This window comes from Panulirus ornatus, chromosome 1, assembly GCF_036320965.1.
Source record: "Panulirus ornatus isolate Po-2019 chromosome 1, ASM3632096v1, whole genome shotgun sequence".
Taxonomy (NCBI): Eukaryota; Metazoa; Arthropoda; class Malacostraca; order Decapoda; family Palinuridae; genus Panulirus; species Panulirus ornatus.
Window position 1 is genome coordinate 8387801 of NC_092224.1, and position 20419 is coordinate 8408219.

Here is a 20419-nt window from a genome sequence, read left to right on the forward strand (position 1 = left end):
GCGACCAACAACTGACTCACTTCCTAAGCCCTCTCATCCACAACAGACTGCATACTTGACCCTCTTTCCAAAACTCTTGCATTCACCTCCCTAACAACCCCATCCATAAACAAATTAAACAACTATGAAGACATCACGCACCTCTACCGCAAACCGGCATTCACTGAGAACCAATCACTTTCCTCTCTTTTTACTCGTACACATGCCTTACATCCTCGATAAAAACTTTTCACTGCTTCTAACAACTTACCTCCCATACCATATACTCTTAATACCTTCCACAGAGTATCTCTATCATATGCCTTCTCCAGATCCATAAATGCTACACACAAACCCATCTGTTTTTCTAAGTATGTCTCACATACATTCTTCAAGGCAAACACCTGATCCACACATCCTCTACCACTTCTGAAATCACACTGCTCTTCCCCAATCTAATGCTCTGTACATGTCTTCACCCCCTCAATCAATACTCTCTCGTATAATATCCCAGGAATACTCAACAAACTTATACCTCTGTAATTTGAACACTCGCCTTTATCCCCTATGCCTTTGTACAATGGCACTATGCACGCATTCCGCCAATCCTCAGGCACTTCACCATGAACCATACATACATTGAATATCCTTACAAACCAGTCAACAATACACTTATTTAATAAATTCCACTGCAATACCGTCCAAACCCGCCGGCTTTCATCTGGAAAGCTTTTGCTACCTCTTCTCTGTTTACCAAACCATTCTCCAAGACCCTCTCACTTCTCACACCACCTCGACCAAAACACCCTATGTCTGCCACTCTATCATCAAACACATTCCACAAACCTTCAAAATACTCACTCCATCTTCTCCATCTTCCGTCCCTGGGGATAAGGGAGAAAGAATACTTCCCATGCATTCCTCACGTGTAGTAGAAGGCGACTGAAGGGGACGGAGCAGGGGGCTAGAAACCCTCCCCTTCTTGTATTTTAACTTTCTAAAAGGGGAAACAGAAGAAGTCACGCTGGGAGTGCTCATCCTCCTCGAAGGCTCAGACTGGGGCGTCTAAATGTGTGTGGATATAACGAAGATGAGAAAAAAGGAGAGATAGGTAGTGTGTTTGAGGAAAGGAACCTGGATGTTTTGGCTTTGAGTGAAACGGAGCCCAAGGGTAAAGAGGAAGAGTGGTTTGGGAATGTCTTGGGAGTAAAGTCAGGTGTTAGTGAGAGGACAAGAGCAAATGAAGGAGTAGCACTACTCCTGAAATAGGAGTGGTGGGAGTATGTGATAGAGTGTAAGAAAGTAAACTCTAGATTGATATGGGTAAAACTGAAAGTTGATGGACAGAGATGGGTGATTATTGGTGCCTATGCACCTGGTCATGAGAGAAAGATCATGAGAGGCAAGTGTTTTGGGAGCAGCTGAGTGAGTGTGTTAGCAGCTTTGATGCACGAAATCGGGTTATAGTGATGGGTGATTTGAATGCAAAGGTGAGCAATGTGGCAGTTTAGGGTGTAATTGGTGTATATGGGGTATTCAGTGTTGTAAATAGAAATGGTGAAGAGCTTGTAGATTTGTGTGCTGAAAAAGGACTGGTGGTTGGGAATACCTGGTTTAAAAAGAGAGATATACATAAGTATACGTATGTAAGTAGGAGAGATGGCCATAGAGCGTTATTGGATTACGTGTTAATTGATAGGCGCGTGAAAGAGAGTCTTTTGGATGTTAATCTGCTGAGCGGGGCAACTGGAAGGATGTCTGATCATTATCCTTGTGGAGGCGAAGGTAAAGATTTGTAGAAGTTTTCAGAAGAGAAAATGTTGGGGTGAAGAGAGTGGTGAGAGTAAGTGAGCTTGTGTGAGGAAGTACCAGGAGAGATTGAGTGCAGAATGGAAAAGGTGAGAGCAAATGACGTAAGGGGAGTGCGGGGAGAAATGGGATGTATTTAGGGAAACACTGATGGCTTGCGCAAAAGATGCCTGTGGCATGAGAAACGTGGGAGGTGGGCAGATTAGAAAGGGTGGTGAGTGGTGGGATGAAGAAGTAAGATTGTTAGTGAAAGAGAAGATAGAGGCATTTGGACGATTTTTGCAGGGAAATAGTGCAAATGACTTGGAGATGTATAAAAGAAAGAAGCAGGAGGTCAAGAAAAAGATGCAAGAGGTGAAAAAGAGGGCAAATGAGAGTTGGGGTGAAAGAGTATCGTTCAATGATAGGGATATTGAAAAGATGTTTTGGATGGAGGTAAATAAAGTGTGTAAGACAAGAGAACAAAGGAGAACATCGGTGAAGGGGGCTAATGGAGAGGTAATAACAATCTATATATATATATATATATATATATATATATATATATATATATATATATATATATATATATATATATTATTGAGGGAATAATTGGTATACATTGGGTGTTCAATGTTGTAAATGGAAATGGTGAAGAGCTTGTAGATTTATGTGCTGAAAAAGGACTGATGATTGGGAATACCTGGTTTAAAAAGCGAGATATACATAAGTATACTTATGTAAGTAGGAGAGATGGCCAGAGAGCGTTATTGGATTACGTGTTAATTGACAGGCGCGCGAAAGAGAGACTTTTGGATGTTAATGTGCTGAAAGGTGCAACTGGAGGGATGTCTGATCATTATCTTGTGGAGGCTAAGGTGAAGATTTGTATGGGTTTTCAGAAAAAAAGAGTGAATGTTGGGGTGAAGAGGGTGGTGAGAGTAAGTGAGCTTGGGAAGGAGACTTGTGTGAGGAAGTACCAGGAGAGACTGAGTACAGAATGGAAAAAGGTGAGAACAATGGAAGTAAGGGGAGTGGGGGAGGAATGGGATGTATTTAGGGAATCAGTGATGGATTGCGCAAAAGATGCTTGTGGCATGAGAAGAGTGGGAGGTGGGTTGATTAGAAAGGGTAGTGAGTGGTGGGATGAAGAAGTAAGAGTATTAGTGAAAGAGAAGAGAGAGGCATTTGGACGGTTTTTGCAGGGAAAAAATGCAGTTGAGTGGGAGACGTATAAAAGAAAGAGACAGGAGGTCAAGAGAAAGGTGCAAGAGGTGAAAAAAAGGGCAAATGAGAGTTGGAGTGAGAGAGTATCATTAAATTTTAGGGAGAATAAAAAGATGTTCTGGAAGGAAGTAAATAAAGTGCGTAAGACAAGGGAGCAAATGGGAACTTCAGTGAAGGGCGCAAATGGGGAGGTGATAACAAGTAGTGGTGATGTGAGAAGGAGATGGAGTGAGTATTTTGAAGGTTTGTTGAATGTGTTTGATGATAGAGTGGCAGATATAGGGTGTTTTGGTCGAGGTGGTGTGCAAAGTGAGAGGGTTAGGGAAAATGATTTGGTAAACAGAGAAGAGGTAGTAAAAGCTTTGCGGAAGATGAAAGCCGGCAAGGCAGCAGGTTTGGATGGTATTGCAGTGGAATTTATTAAAAAAGGGGGTGACTGTATTGTTGACTGGTTGGTAAGGTTATTTAATGTATGTATGACTCATGGTGAGGTGCCTGAGGATTGGCGGAATGCGTGCATAGTGCCATTGTACAAAGGCAAAGGGGATAAGAGTGAGTGCTCAAATTACAGAGGTATAAGTTTGTTGAGTATTCCTGGGAAATTATATGGGAGGGTATTGATTGAGAGGGTGAAGGCATGTACAGAGCATCAGATTGGGGAAGAGCAGTGTGGTTTCAGAAGTGGTAGAGGATGTGTGGATCAGGTGTTTGCTTTGAAGAATGTATGTGAGAAATACTTAGAAAAGCAAATGGATTTCTATGTAGCATTTATGGATCTGGAGAAGGCATATGATAGAGTTGATAGAGATGCTCTGTGGAAGGTATTAAGAATATATGGTGTGGGAGGCAAGTTGTTAGAAGCAGTGAAAAGTTTTTATCGAGGATGTAAGGCATGTGTACGTGTAGGAAGAGAGGAAAGTGATTGGTTCTCAGTGAATGTAGGTTTGCGGCAGGGGTGTGTGATGTCTCCATGGTTGTTTAATTTGTTTATGGATGGGGTTGTTAGGGAGGTGAATGCAAGAGTTTTGGAAAGAGGGGCAAGTATGAAGTCTGTTGGGGATGAGAGAGCTTGGGAAGTGAGTCAGTTGTTGTTCGCTGATGATACAGTGCTGGTAGCTGATTCATGTGCGAAACTGCAGAAGCTGGTGACTGAGTTTGGTAAAGTGTGTGAAAGAAGAAAGTTAAGAGTAAATGTGAATAAGAGCAAGGTGATTAGGTACAGTAGGGTTGAGGGTCAAGTCAATTGGGAGGTGAGTTTGAATGGAGAAAAACTGGAGGAAGTGAAGTGTTTTAGATATCTGGGAGTGGATCTGGCAGCGGATGGAACCATGGAAGCGGAAGTGGATCATAGGGTGGGGGAGGGGGCGAAAATTCTGGGAGCCTTGAAGAATGTGTGGAAGTCGAGAACATTATCTCGGAAAGCAAAAATGGGTATGTTTAAAGGAATAGTGGTTCCAACAATGTTGTATGGTTGCGAGGCGTGGGCTATGGATAGAGTTGTGCGCAGGAGGATGGATGTGCTGGAAATGAGATGTTTGAGGACAATGTGTGGTGTGAGGTGGTTTGATCGAGTAAGTAACGTAAGGGTAAGAGAGATGTGTGGAAATAAAAAGAGCGTGGTTTAGAGAGCAGAAGAGGGTGTTTTGAAATGGTTTGGGCACATGGAGAGAATGAGTGAGGAAAGATTGACCAAGAGGATATATGTGTCGGAGGTGGAGGGAACGAGGAGAAGAGGGAGACCAAATTGGAGGTGGAAAGATGGAGTGAAAAAGATTTTGTGTGATCGGGGCCTGAACATGCAGGAGGGTGAAAGGAGGGCAAGGAATAGAGTGAATTGGAGCGATGTGGTATACCGGGGTTGACGTGCTGTCAGTGGATTGAATCGGGGCATGTGAAGCGTCTGGGGTAAACCATGGAAAGCTGTGTAGGTATGTATATTTGCGTGTGTGGACGTATGTATATACATGTGTATGGGGGTGGGTTGGGCCATTTCTTTCGTCTGTTTCCTTGCGCTACCTCGCAAACGCGGGAGACAGCGACAAAGCAAAAAGAAAAAAAAAAAAAAAAATATATATATATATATATATATATATATATATATATATATATATATATATATATATATATATTTATATATATTCCTATGGGTCCACGGGGAAAATGAAACACGATAAGTTCCCAAGTGCACTTTGTGTAATAATCACATCATCAGGGGAGACACAAGAGAGAAATATAAGTCAGTTGGTATACATCGAAGAGACGAAGCTAGGACGCCATTTGGTAAACATGTGATTGTCCAAAACATACAACGAGCGTTCATAAACTTTCATTTTACAAATCTTATCAACAATAAAGTTATCTAATTTGTATAGACCATCACTAATATCAAGATTATAATTCTTTGTGTATTTAGTAATAGAAGATTCAATGATATTTCTCTTGGTAATACAGTTAGAGTTAATAACTGAGATGGCATTACTTCAGTCAATATATATATATATATATATATATATATATATATATATATATATATATATATATATATATATATATATATATATATATATATATATATATATTTAAAAAGATGATCTTGATTAGGGTATTCAGTTGCCGTCTCACTTGAAATATAGAAATATATGTCTCATCAAGCACTTAACATTGTCACCTCTGTAAAATTGGCCATTATTTCAAATTTGCTTCGGTGTTTGAAAATCTAGTTTTACTATTGCCCTCCAACACATACCATGCTGTGTTCACCACAGAGATTCCTCCCGCCTGCACCTCATCACGTCATCATTTTGTGATGTTTCTAATGGTTGAACAGAGCGCACTGAAGCTTAAGTGAGGATAACATTGCGAAATTATTGGTCTACTGTACGGGTTGATACATAAAATCACCAACCCTAAACGGTCAGGTCAAAGTTCACGCCATGATAACCGAGGGTCGTACCGTCGCTCCCAAGTGTCGTACCGTCGTGCTCAAGGGTCGTACCGTTATGCTCAAGGGAGATGTGACAGATGGAGATAAATCTACGGTAAAGGATGCATGACTGCAACATGCGTTAACACAGTTCAGGTTAACACGAGGATGAACATGATCATCCAGACGCCTCAGTATATCATCCCCCGTTGCTTAGAATAAAGCTCGACCTTACCTGTAGCTGGGCCCGAGGAGACCCACGGTAGCCCAGTGGCCGCCAGGAGAAACACCATGCCAAGAGCCTGCATGGTTCTGAATGACAATCTGTGAAGCTGTGGAGCAAGGTGAACTCTCCAGACGGCCCGGGCCGGGCCGAACCTCCCCGACTCTGCGCATGCGCCGTGGACCGTTTACATAATCTGCGGAACACCATAGTCTCCCGAAGACAGTTACTCGAGGTCATTCACCGCAAACCTGACCCATCCACCGACAACCCAAGATGGCGGTGGTCGCCTGCTGAAAACGTCGATTGTAAGCAGCTTGCCACTACCTAACTGACTAGTGTTATCATACCTACATGTACCACTGTTATTACTGTCATTGCTAGTTCTACTAGAAAGATTATCATTAATAAGACTATTCTTACACACGATGCTCTTCCGTCTGATTACATTTTACAGCAACTGCTGTAACAAGTGATTGTCCAATCACATGTTTACCAAATGGCGTCCTAGTTTCGTCTCTTCGATGTATATCAACTGACTTATATTTCTCTCTTGTGTCTACCCTAATGATGTGATTATTACATGAAAGTGCACTTGGGAACTTTTCGTGTTTCATTTTCCCCGTGGACTCGTAGGAATATCTTGATCACGCGCAAAATTGTGATCCCTTCCAATATATATATATATATATATATATATATATATATATATATATATATATATATATATATATATATATATATATATATATTGGATGTTAATGTGCTGAGAGGTGCAACTGGAGGGATGTCTGATCATTATCTTGTGGAGGCTAAGGTGAAGATTAGTATGGGTTTTCAGAAAAGAGGAGTGAATGTTGGGGTGAAGAAGGTGGTGAGAGTAAGTGAGCTTGGGAAGGAGACCTGTGTGGGGAAGTACCAGGAGAGACTGTGTACAGAATGGAAAAAGGTGAGAACAATGGAAGTAAGGGGAGTGGGGGAGGAATGGGATGTATTTAGGGAATCAGTGATGGATTGCGCAAAAGATGCTTGTGGCATGAGAAGAGTGGGAGGTGGGCTGTTTAGAAAGGGTAGTGAGTGGTGGGATGAAGAAGTAAGAGTATTAGTGAAAGAGAAGAGAGAGGCATTTGGACGATTTTTGCAGGGAAAAAATGCAATTGAGTGGGAGAAGTATAAAAGAAAGAGACAGGAGGTCAAGAGAAAGGTGCAAGAGGTGAAAAAAAGGGCAAATGAGAGTTGGGGTGAGAGACTATCAGTAAATTTTAGGGAGAATAAAAAGATGTTCTGGAAGGAGGTAAATAGGGTGCGTAAGACAAGGGAGCAAATGGGAACTTCAGTGAAGGGCGTAAATGGGGAGGTGATAACAAGTAGTGGTGATGTGAGAAGGAGATGGAATGAGTATTTTGAAGGTTTGTTGAATGTGTCTGATGACAGAGTGGCAGATATAGGGTGTTTTGGTCGAGGTGGTGTGCAAAGTGAGAGGGTTAGGGAAAATGATTTGGTAAACAGAGAAGAGGTAGTAAAAGCTTTGCGGAAGATGAAAGCCGGCAAGGCAGCAGGTTTGGATGGTATTGCAGTGGAATTTATTAAAAAAGGGGGTGACTGTATTGTTGACTGGTTGGTAAGGTTATTTAATGTATGTATGACTCATGGTGAGGTGCCTGAGGATTGGCGGAATGCGTGCATAGTGCCATTGTACAAAGGCAAAGGGGATAAGAGTGAGTGCTCAAATTACAGAGGTATAAGTTTGTTGAGTATTCCTGGTAAATTATATGGGAGGGTATTGATTGAGAGGGTGAAGGCATGTACAGAGCATCAGATTGGGGAAGAGCAGTGCGGTTTCAGAAGTGGTAGAGGATGTGTGGATCAGGTGTTTGCTTTGAAGAATGTATGTGAGAAATACTTAGAAAAGCAAATGGATTTGTATGTAGCATTTATGGATCTGGAGAAGGCATATGATAGAGTTGATAGAGATGCTCTGTGGAAGGTATTAAGAATATATGGTGTGGGAGGCAAGTTGTTAGAAGCAGTGAAAAGTTTTTATCGAGGATGTAAGGCATGTGTACGTGTAGGAAGAGAGGAAAGTGATTGGTTCTCAGTGAATGTAGGTTTGCGGCAGGGGTGTGTGATGTCTCCATGGTTGTTTAATTTGTTTATGGATGGGGTTGTTAGGGAGGTAAATGCAAGAGTCCTGGAAAGAGGGGCAAGTATGAAGTCTGTTGGGGATGAGAGAGCTTGGGAAGTGAGTCAGTTGTTGTTCGCTGATGATACAGCGCTGGTGGCTGATTCATGTGAGAAACTGCAGAAGCTGGTGACTGAGTTTGGTAAAGTGTGTGGAAGAAGAAAGTTAAGAGTAAATGTGAATAAGAGCAAGGTTATTAGGTACAGTAGGGTTGAGGGTCAAGTCAATTGGGAGGTGAGTTTGAATGGAGAAAAATTGGAGGAAGTGAAGTGTTTTAGATATCTGGGAGTGGATCTGTCAGCGGATGGAACCATGGAAGCGGAAGTGGATCATAGGGTGGGGGAGGGGGCGAAAATTTTGGGAGCCTTGAAAAATGTGTGGAAGTCGAGAACATTATCTCGGAAAGCAAAAATGGGTATGTTTGAAGGAATAGTGGTTCCAACAATGTTGTATGGTTGCGAGGCGTGGGCTATGGATAGAGTTGTGCGCAGGAGGATGGACGTGCTGGAAATGAGATGTTTGAGGAAAATGTGTGGTGTGAGGTGGTTTGATCGAGTAAGTAACGTAAGGGTAAGAGAGATGTGTGGAAATAAAAAGAGCGTGGTTGAGAGAGCAGAAGAGGGTGTTTTGAAATGGTTTGGGCACATGGAGAGAATGAGTGAGGAAAGATTGACCAAGAGGATATATGTGTCGGAGGTGGAGGGAACGAGGAGAAGAGGGAGACCAAATTGGAGGTGGAAAGATGGAGTGAAAAAGATTTTGTGTGATCGGGGCCTGAACATGCAGGAGGGTGAAAGGAGGGCAAGGAATAGAGTGAATTGGAGCGATGTGGTATACAGGGGTTGACGTGCTGTCAGTGGATTGAGTCGGGGCATGTGAAGCGTCTGGGGTAAACCATGGAAAGCTGTGTAGGTATGTATATTTGCGTGTGTGGACGTGTGTATGTACATGTGTATGGGGTGGGGGGGGGGGGGGTTTGGGCCATTTCTTTCGTCTGTTTCCTTGCGCTACCTCGCAAACGCGGGAGACAGCGACAAAGTATAAAAAAAAAAAAATATATATATATATATTTTTTTTTTTTTTTTTTATACTTTGTCGCTGTCTCCCGCGTTTGCGAGGTAGCGCAAGGAAACAGACGAAAGAAATGGCCCAAACCCCCCCCCACCCCATACACATGTACATACACACGTCCACACACGCAAATATACATACCTACACAGCTTTCCATGGTTTACCCCAGACGCTTCACATGCCCTGACTCAATCCACTGACAGCACGTCAACCCCTGTATACCACATCGCTCCAATTCACTCTATTCCTTGCCCTCCTTTCACCCTCCTGCATGTTCAGGCCCCGATCACACAAAATCTTTTTCACTCCATCTTTCCACCTCCAATTTGGTCTCCCTCTTCTCCTCGTTCCCTCCACCTCCGACACATATATCCTCTTGGTCAATCTTTCCTCACTCATTCTCTCCATGTGCCCAAACCATTTCAAAACACCCTCTTCTGCTCTCTCAACCACGCTCTTTTTATTTCCACACATCTCTCTTACCCTTACGTTACTTACTCGATCAAACCACCTCACACCACACATTGTCCTCAAACATCTCATTTCCAGCACATCCATCCTCCTGCGCACAACTCTATCCATAGCCCACGCCTCGCAACCATACAGCATTGTTGGAACCACTATTCCTTCAAACATACCCATTTTTGCTTTCCGAGATAATGTTCTCGACTTCCACACATTTTTCAAGGCTCCCAAAATTTTCGCCCCCTCCCCTACCCTATGATCCACTTCCGCTTCCATGGTTCCATCCGCTGACAGATCCACTCCCAGATATCTAAAACACTTCACTTCCTCCAGTTTTTCTCCATTCAAACTCACCTCCCAATTGACTTGACCCTCAACCCTACTGTACCTAATAACCTTGCTCTTATTCACATTTACTCTTAACTTTCTTCTTCCACACACTTTACCAAACTCAGTCACCAGCTTCTGCAGTTTCTCACATGAATCAGCCACCAGCGCTGTATCATCAGCGAACAACAACTGACTCACTTCCCAAGCTCTCTCATCCCCAACAGACTTCATACTTGCCCCTCTTTCCAGGACTCTTGCATTTACCTCCCTAACAACCCCATCCATAAACAAATTAAACAACCATGGAGACATCACACACCCCTGCCGCAAACCTACATTCACTGAGAACCAATCACTTTCCTCTCTTCCTACACGTACACATGCCTTACATCCTCGATAAAAACTTTTCACTGCTTCTAACAACTTGCCTCCCACACCATATATTCTTAATACCTTCCACAGAGCATCTCTATCAACTCTATCATATGCCTTCTCCAGATCCATAAATGCTACATACAAATCCATTTGCTTTTCTAAGTATTTCTCACATACATTCTTCAAAGCAAACACCTGATCCACACATCCTCTACCACTTCTGAAACCGCACTGCTCTTCCCCAATCTGATGCTCTGTACATGCCTTCACCCTCTCAATCAATACCCTCCCATATAATTTACCAGGAATACTCAACAAACTTATACCTCTGTAATTTGAGCACTCACTCTTATCCCCTTTGCCTTTGTACAATGGCACTATGCACGCATTCCGCCAATCCTCAGGCACCTCACCATGAGTCATACATACATTAAATAACCTTACCAACCAGTCAACAATACAGTCACCCCCTTTTTTAATAAATTCCACTGCAATACCATCCAATCCTGCTGCCTTGCCGGCTTTCATCTTCCGCAAAGCTTTTACTACCTCTTCTCTGTTTACCAAATCATTTTCCCTAACCCTCTCACTTTGCACACCACCTCGACCAAAACACCCTATATCTGCCACTCTGTCATCAGACACATTCAACAAACCTTCAAAATACTCATTCCATCTCCTTCTCACATCACCACTACTTGTTATCACCTCCCCATTTACGCCCTTCACTGAAGTTCCCATTTGCTCCCTTGTCTTACGCACCCTATTTACCTCCTTCCAGAACATCTTTTTATTCTCCCTAAAATTTACTGATAGTCTCTCACCCCAACTCTCATTTGCCCTTTTTTTCACCTCTTGCACCTTTCTCTTGACCTCCTGTCTCTTTCTTTTATACTTCTCCCACTCAATTGCATTTTTTCCCTGCAAAAATCGTCCAAATGCCTCTCTCTTCTCTTTCACTAATACTCTTACTTCTTCATCCCACCACTCACTACCCTTTCTAAACAGCCCACCTCCCACTCTTCTCATGCCACAAGCATCTTTTGCGCAATCCATCACTGATTCCCTAAATACATCCCATTCCTCCCCCACTCCCCTTACTTCCATTGTTCTCACCTTTTTCCATTCTGTACACAGTCTCTCCTGGTACTTCCCCACACAGGTCTCCTTCCCAAGCTCACTTACTCTCACCACCTTCTTCACCCCAACATTCACTCCTCTTTTCTGAAAACCCATACTAATCTTCACCTTAGCCTCCACAAGATAATGATCAGACATCCCTCCAGTTGCACCTCTCAGCACATTAACGTCCAAAAGTCTCTCTTTCGCACGCCTGTCAATTAACACGTAATCCAATAACGCTCTCTGGCCATCTCTCCTACTTACATAAGTATACTTATGTATATCTCGCTTTTTAAACCAGGTATTCCCAATCATCAGTCCTTTTTCAGCACATAAATCTACAAGCTCTTCACCATTTCCATTTACAACACTGAACACCCCATGTATACCAATTATTCCCTCAACTGCCACATTACTCACCTTTGCATTCAAATCACCCATCACTATAACCCGGTCTCGTGCATCAAAACCGCTAACACACTCATTCAGCTGCTCCCAAAACACTTGCCTCTCATGATCTTTCTTCTCATGCCCAGGTGCATATGCACCAATAATCACCCACCTCTCTCCATCAACTTTCAATTTAACCCATATTAATCGAGAATTTACTTTCTTACATTCTATCACATACTCCCACAACTCCTGTTTCAGGAGTATTGCTACTCCTTCCCTTGCTCTTGTCCTCTCACTAACCCCTGACTTCACTCCCCAGACATTTCCAAACCACTCTTCCCCTTTACCCTTGAGCTTCGTTTCACTCAGAGCCAAAACATCCAGGTTCCTTTCCTCAAACATACTACCTATCTCTCCTTTTTTCACATCTTGGTTACATCCACACACATTTAGGCACCCCACTCTGAGCCTTCGAGGAGGATGATCACTCCCCGCGTGACTCCTTCTTCTGTTTCCCATTTTAGAAAGTTAATACAAGGAGGGGAGGATTTCCGGCCCCCCGCTCCCGTCCCCTCTAGTCGCTTTCTACGACACGCGAGGAATACGTGGGAAGTATTCTTTCACCCCTATCCCCAGGGATAATATACATATATATATACATATACACACACACACACACATACACACACATACGCACATACACACACACACACACACACATACATATATATACATATGAAAAATGTAAGAAACAATTTAGAAAACAAACTTTTAGCTTGAAATGAATGAAAAAAATGAATGTCACATAATGGTTCAACCTCTGGCTATGGAAAAGGAAATGTACAATTTATTCACACAAACGTCAATAGCAGTTCTCATCAATTTCACCACTGTATCAATAAGCTTCAATGTCTAAGCTACATTTTTCTCCAACTTCACTATTTTCTTGTCAAAAACACCATGCATGAAAACTATCACTCCAGTAACACAACTATAAACATTTACTTCCCCTTTAAAAGTTCTGGGGAAGTCTGTCTCGATACACTGCGGCGAGGCGACGCGACGCTGACACAATCACTGTCACAATATCACTTCTGCCTCCTCAAGTCAATCTCTCAGCCACAGTGCAGGCCTTCATCGTCGAAATCGGTCTTGCCTTCAGACGTTTTATCGATGTCTCTGCTCTCGGTAGCCCTCCTCTCGTTAACTCCTCTCGTTAACCCTCACCGTCCTCTTCTGACCCACGTCGCGTTTTCTATGTGGAGTCCTACGCTGCCCATCACTCGTATCTCATAATAAGCAAACAGGATATCCAACCGGTTCTGTAGCGGCTGCACTGCCATTGGACACTTGTCTGTCTTGTCGAATTTGAAGGATGGGGAAGACTCTACAGCTGCTGGTGGAATGGATCCTATTTACCTGGTCGAGGTCAGCAGACATCTTCAGTTGCTGGTGTACTATATGCAAATGAGAACCAATTTCAAAATTCCATTTCAGATTCCATTTTCTCGTCACCATCGCTTATCATTTCACCTTTTCATTTTCTTTTTTTTTTTGGCTAAATTGTCTCAAGCAATTTACAATAAAGAAATCACCGTACAGCCCGCCGTACTTTGCGTCAACGAATGTTTTGGATGAAGGGAGAAATATATATATATATATATATATATATATATATATATATAGTGGTTCCAACAATGTTATATGGTTGCGAGGCGTGGGTTATGGATAGAGTTGTGCGCAGGAGGGTGGATGTGCAGGAAATGAGATGTTTGAGGACAATATATGGTGTGAGGTGGTTTGACCGAGTAAGTAATGAAAGGGTAAGAGAGATGTGTGGTAATATAAAGAGTGTGGTTGAGAGAGCAGAAGAGGGCGTTTTGAAATAGTTTGGTTACATGGAGAGAATGAGTGAGGAAAGATTGACCAAGAGGATATATGTGTCAGAGGTGGAGGGAACGAGAAGAAGTGGGAGACCAAATTGGAGGTGGAAAGATGGAGTGAAAAAGATTTTGAGTGATCGGGGCCTGAATATGCAGGAGGGTGAAAGGTATGCAAAGAATAGAGTGAATTGGAACGATGTGGTATACCGGGGTCAACGTGCTGTCAATGGATTGAACCAGGGCGTGTGAAGCGTCTTGGGTAAACCATGGAAAGTTCTGTGGGGCCTGGATGTGGAAAGGGAGCTGTGGTTTCAGTGCATTATACATGGCGGCTAGAGACTGAGTAAGAAAGAATGTGGCCTTGGTTGTCTTTTCCTAGCGCTACTTCGCGCACATGGTGGGGGAGGGGGTTGTTATTTCATGTGTAGCGAGATTGTGATGGGAATGAATAAAGGCAGACAGTATTAATTATGTACATGTGTATATATGTATATGTCTGTATGTGTATATATATGTATACGTTGAGATGTATAAGTTTGTATATTTGCGTGTGTGGACGTGTATGTATATACATGTGTATGTGGGTGGGTTGGGCCATTCTTTCGTCTGTTTCCTTGCGCTACCTCGCTAACGCGGGAGACAGCGACAAAGCAAAATAAATATGAATAGTATGAATTATGTACATGTGTATATATGTATATGTCTGTGTGTGTGTACGTTGAGATGTATAGGTATGTATATTTGCGTGTGTGGACGTGTATGTATACACATGTGTATGTGGGTGGGTTGGGCCATTCTTTCGTCTGTTTCCTTGCGCTACCTCGCAAACGCGGGAGACAGCGACAAAGCAAAATAATAATAACAATATATATATATATATATATATATATATATATATATATATATATATATATATATATATGCGTTAGACAAAAGAACAAATGGGAACATCGGTGACCGGGGCTAATGGGGAGGTAATATCAAGTAATGGTGATGTGAGAAGATGGAATGAGTATTTTGAAGGTTTGTTGAGTGTGTTTGATGATAAAGTGGGAGATATAGGGTGTTTTGATCGAGGTGGTGTGCGAAGTGAGAGGGTCAGTGAGAATGGTTTGGTAAACAGAGAAGAGGTAGTGAAAGCTTTGCGGAAAATGAGAGCCAGCAATGCGGCGGGTCTGGATGGCATGGCACTGGAATTCATTAAAAAAAAAAAAGGGGGGGTGACTGTGTTGTTGACTGCTTGGTTAGGATATCTAATGTATGTATGGCTCATGGTGAAGTGCCTGAGGAGTGGTTGAATGCATGCATAGTGTCATTGTACAAAGGCAAAGGGGATAAGAGTGAGTGCTCAAATTACAGAGGTATAAGTTTGTTGAGTATTCCTGTGAAATTATATGGGAGGGTATTGATTGAGAAGGTGAAGGCATGTACAGAGCATCAGATTGGGGAAGAGCAGTGTGGTTTCAGAAGTGGTAGAGGATGTGGGGATCAGGTGTTTGCTTAGAAAAATGTATGTGAGAAATACTTAGAAAAACAAATGGATTAGTATGTAGCATTTATGGATCTGGAGAAGGTATATGATAGAGTTGATAGATATGCACTGTGGAGGGTATTAAGAGTATATTGTGTGGGAGGGAAGGTGGTAGAAGCAGTGAAAAGTTTTTATCGAGGATGTAAGGCATGTGTACAAGTAGAAAGAGAGGAAAGTGATTGGTTCTCAGTGAATGTTGGTTTGCGGCAGGGGTGCGTGATGTCACCATGGCTGTTTAATTTGTTTATGGACGGGGTCATTGGGGAGGTGAATGCAAGAGTTTTGGAGGGGCAAGTATGCAGTCTGTTGTGGATGAGAGGGCTTGGGAAGCGAATCAGTTGTTGTTCCCTGATGATACAGCTCTGGTGGCTGCTTCGGGTGAGAAACTGCAGAAGCTGGTGACTGAGTTTGGTAAAGTGTGTGAAAGAAGAAAGCTGAGAGTAAATGTGAATAAAAGCAAGGTTTCAGGAGTTTGCTATTGTTCTCTCACCAACCCCTGACTTTCCTCCCAAAACACTCTCAAAGCACTCTTACCTTTGAGCTTCGTTTCACTCAGAGCCAAAACATCCAGGTTCCTTTCCTTAAGCATACTACCTATCTCGCCTTTTTTCTCATCTTGGTTACATCCACACACAATAAGACCCCAATCTGAGCCTTCGAGGAGGATGAGTACTCCCCGCGGGACTCCCCGCGGGGAGTACTCATATATATATATATATATATATATATATATATATATAACATACAAACTTCCAACACCCAGGATCGAACCCGGGACCCCTGTGCCAAAGGCGGGAATGCTACCGCTAGGCTATCGGCCTGGCTAATAGGAAATAACTATTCGAATACTATGTACTCGAAAACCCTTCGTCTCATGTTGGTGAGCAACGTGGTCTACACCGGTTATTTCCCAACAGGCGCACATAGCCAGCACATAGCATTTCACCGATCCTAACTGTACAACGCGGAGGTATATGAATATGAATAAAGTGCATATGAACGCACACCTTTTTAGAACATAAAAACCTCCAACAGCCAGAATCGAACCCGGGACCCCTGTGCCAAAGGCGGAAATGCTACAGCTAGGCTGTGGGCCTGGCTAATAGGATATAACTTCGAATACTATGTACTCGAATACCCTATGTCTCACGTTGATGAGCAACGGGGTCTACACTGGTTATTCTATGAAGGTGCGCGTTCATATGCACTTTACTCGTATATATATATATATATATATATATATATATATATATATATATATATATATATATATATATATATACTTTTTCGTTTTCTTTTAAACTATTCGCCATTTCCCGCGTTAGCGAGGTAGCGTTAAGAACAGAGGACTGGGCCTTTGAGGAATATCCTCACCTGGCCCCCCTCTGTTCCTCCTTTTGGATATATATATATATATATATATATATATATATATATATATATATATATATATATATATATATATATATATATATATATCATATTCATTGCTTTATCATACTTTGTCGCTGTCTCCCGCGTTAGCGAGGTAGCGCAAGGAAACAGACGAAAGAATGGCCCAACTCACCCTCATACACATCTATATACATACACGTCCACACACGCACATATACATACCTATACATTTCAGTGTATACATATATATATATATATACACAGACATATACAAATATACACATATACATAAGTCATACTTGCTGCCTATATTCATTCCCGTCACCTACCCCGCCTCACATGAAATGACAATCCCCTCCCCCCGCATGCGCTCGAGAACAAAGGCCACATTAGTTCACACTCGGTCTCTAGCTGTCATGTACAATGCACCGAAACCATATCTCCCTTTCCGCATCTAGACCCTACAAAACTTTCCATGGTTTACCCCAGACGTTTCACATGCCCTGGTTCAATCCATTGACAGCACGTCGACCCCGCTATACCACATCGTTCCAATTCACTCTATTCCTTGCACGCCTTTCACCCTCCTGCATGTTCAGGCCCCGATCGCTTAAAATTTTTTTTACTCCATCCTTCCACCTCCAATTTGGTCTCCCATTTCTCCTCGTTCCCTCCACCTTTGACACATATATCCTCTTGGTCAATCTTTCCGCTCATTCTCTTCATGTGACCAAACCATTTCAAAACACCCTCTTCTGCTCTCTCAACCACACTCTTTTTATTACCACACATCTCTCTTACCCTATTATTACTTACTCGATCAAACCATCTAACACCACATATTGTCCTCAAACATCTCATTTCCAGCACATCCACCCTCCTCCGCACAACTCTACCCATAGCCAACGCCTCGCAACCATATAACATTGTTGGAACCACTATTCCTTCAAACATACCCATTTTTGCTTTCTGAGATAATGTTTTCGACTTCTACACATTCTTCAACGTTCCCACAACTTTCGCTCCCTTCCCCACCCTATGATTCATTTCCGCTTCCATGGTTCCATCCGCTGCCAAATCCACACCCAGACATCTAAAACAATTCACTTCCTCCAGTTTTTCTCCATTCAAACTTACCTCCCAATTGACTTGCCCCTCAACCCTACTGTACCTAATAACCTTACTCTTATTCACATTTACTCTCAACTTTCTTCTTTCATACACTTTCCCAAACGCAGTCACCAGCTTCTGCAGTTTCTCACATGAATCAGCCACCAGCGATGTATCATCAGCGAACAACAACTGACTCACTTCCCAAGCTCTCTCATCAACAAAAGACTGCATACTTACCCCTCTTTCCAAAACTCTTGCATTTACCTCCCTAACAACCCCATCCATAAACAAATCAAACAACCATGGAGACATCACACAGCCCTGCCGCCAACCTACATTCACTGAGAACCAAGCACTTTCCTCTCTTCCTACACGTACACATGTCTTACATCCTCGATAAAAACTTTTCACTGCCTCTAACAACTTGCCTCCCAAACCATATATTCTTAATACCTTCCACAGAGCATCTCTATCAACTCTATCATATGCCTTCTCCAGATCCATAAATGCTACATACAAATCCATTTGCTTTTCTAAGTACTTCTCACATACATTCTTCAAAGCAAACACCTGATCCACACATCCTCTACCACATCTGAAACCACACTGCTATTCCCCAATCTGATGCTCTGTACATGCCTTCACTCTCTCAATCAATACCCTCCCATATAATTTACCAGGAATACTCAACATACTTATACCTCTGTAATTTGAGCACTCACTTTTATCCCCTTTGTCTTTGTACAGTAGCACTATGCAAGCATTTCGCCAATCCTCAGGCACCTCACCATGATACATACATACAATAAATAACCTTACCAACCAGTCATCAATACAGTCACCCCTTTTTTAATAAATTCTACTGCAATATCATCCAAACCCGCTGCCTTGCCGGCTTACACCTTCCGCAAAGCTTTTACTACCTCTTCTCTGTTTACCAAATCATTTTCCCTAACCCTCTCACTTTGCACACCACCTCGACCAAAACACCCTATATCTGCCACTCTATCACCAAACACATTCAACAAACCTTCAAAATACTCACTCCATCTCCTTCTCACATCACCATTATTTATCACCTCCCCATTAGCCCCCTTCACTGAAGTTCCCATTTGCTCCCTTGTCTTACGCACTTTGTTTACCTCCTTCCAAAACATCTTTTTATTCTCCCTAAAATTTAATGATACTCTCTCACCCCAACTCTCATTTGCCCTCTTTTTCACCTCTTGCACCTTTCTCTTGACCTCATGCCTCTTTCTTTTATACATCTACCACTCATTTGCATTATTTCCCTGCAAAAATCGTCCAAATGCCTCTCTCCTCTCTTTCACTAATACTCTTACTTCTTCATCCCACCACTCACGACCCTTTCTTATCTGCCCACATCCCACGCTTCTCATGCCACAAGCATCTTTTGCACAAGCCATCACTGCTTCCCTAAATACTCCCATTCCTCCCCCACTCCCCTTACCTCCTTAGTTCTCACCTTTTTCCATTCTGTACTCACACAAGTCTCCTTCCCAAGCTCACTTACTCTCACCACTCTTTTCACCCAAACATTCTCTCTTCTCTGAAAACCTCTACAAATCTTCACCTTCGCCTCCACAAGATAATGATCAGACATCCCTCCAGTTGCACCTCTAAGCACATTAACATCCAAAAGTCTCTCTTTCGCGCGCCTATCAATTAACACGTAATACAATGACGCTCTCTGGCCATCTCTCCTACTTACATACGTATACTCATGTATATCTCTCTTTTTAAACCAGATATTCCCAATCAACAGTCCTTTTTCAGCACATAAATCTACAAGCTCTTCACCATTTCCATTTACAACAATGAACACCCCATGTACACCAATTATTCCCTAAACTGCCACATTACTCACCTTTGCATTCAAATCACCCCTCACTATAACCCGGTCTCTTGCATCAAAACTACTAACACACTCACTCAGCTGCTCACAAAACACTTGCCTCTCATGATCTTTCTTCTCATGCCTAGGTGCATATGCACCATTAATCACCCATCTCTCTCTATCAACTTTCAGTTTTACCCATATCAATCTAGAGTTTACTTTCTTACACTCTGTCACATACTCCCACCACTCTTGTTTCAGGAGTAGTGCTACTCCTTCCCTTGCTCTTGTCCTCTAACTAACCCGACTCTACTCCCAAGACATTCCCAAACCACTCTTCCCCTTTACCCTTGAGCTTCGTTTCACTCAGAGGCAAAACATTTAGGTTCCTTTTCTCAAACATACTACCTATCTCTCCTTTTTTCTCATCTTGGTTACATCCTCACACATTTAGACACCCCAATCTGAGCCTTCGAGGAGGATGAGCACTCCCCGCGTGACTCCTTCTTCTGTTTCCCCTTTTAGAAAGTTAAAATACAAGGAGGGGAGGGTTTCCAGCCC

At 42.5% G+C, this 20419-nt stretch overlaps 1 protein-coding gene across 1 annotated transcript in view; it reads right to left on the bottom strand.

The window, feature by feature from the left end:
* The window catches only part of LOC139754925 (angiotensin-converting enzyme-like), an 81960-nt gene extending 75275 nt beyond the window's left edge, over positions 1-6685 (bottom strand). The window contains exon 1 of the mRNA XM_071672778.1: positions 6153-6685. Within this exon, the coding sequence (XP_071528879.1) occupies positions 6153-6225 (73 nt within the window). The 5' untranslated portion in view covers positions 6226-6685. The remainder of the gene's footprint in view (positions 1-6152) is intronic.
* Between the last annotated feature and the right edge of the window lie 13734 nt (positions 6686-20419).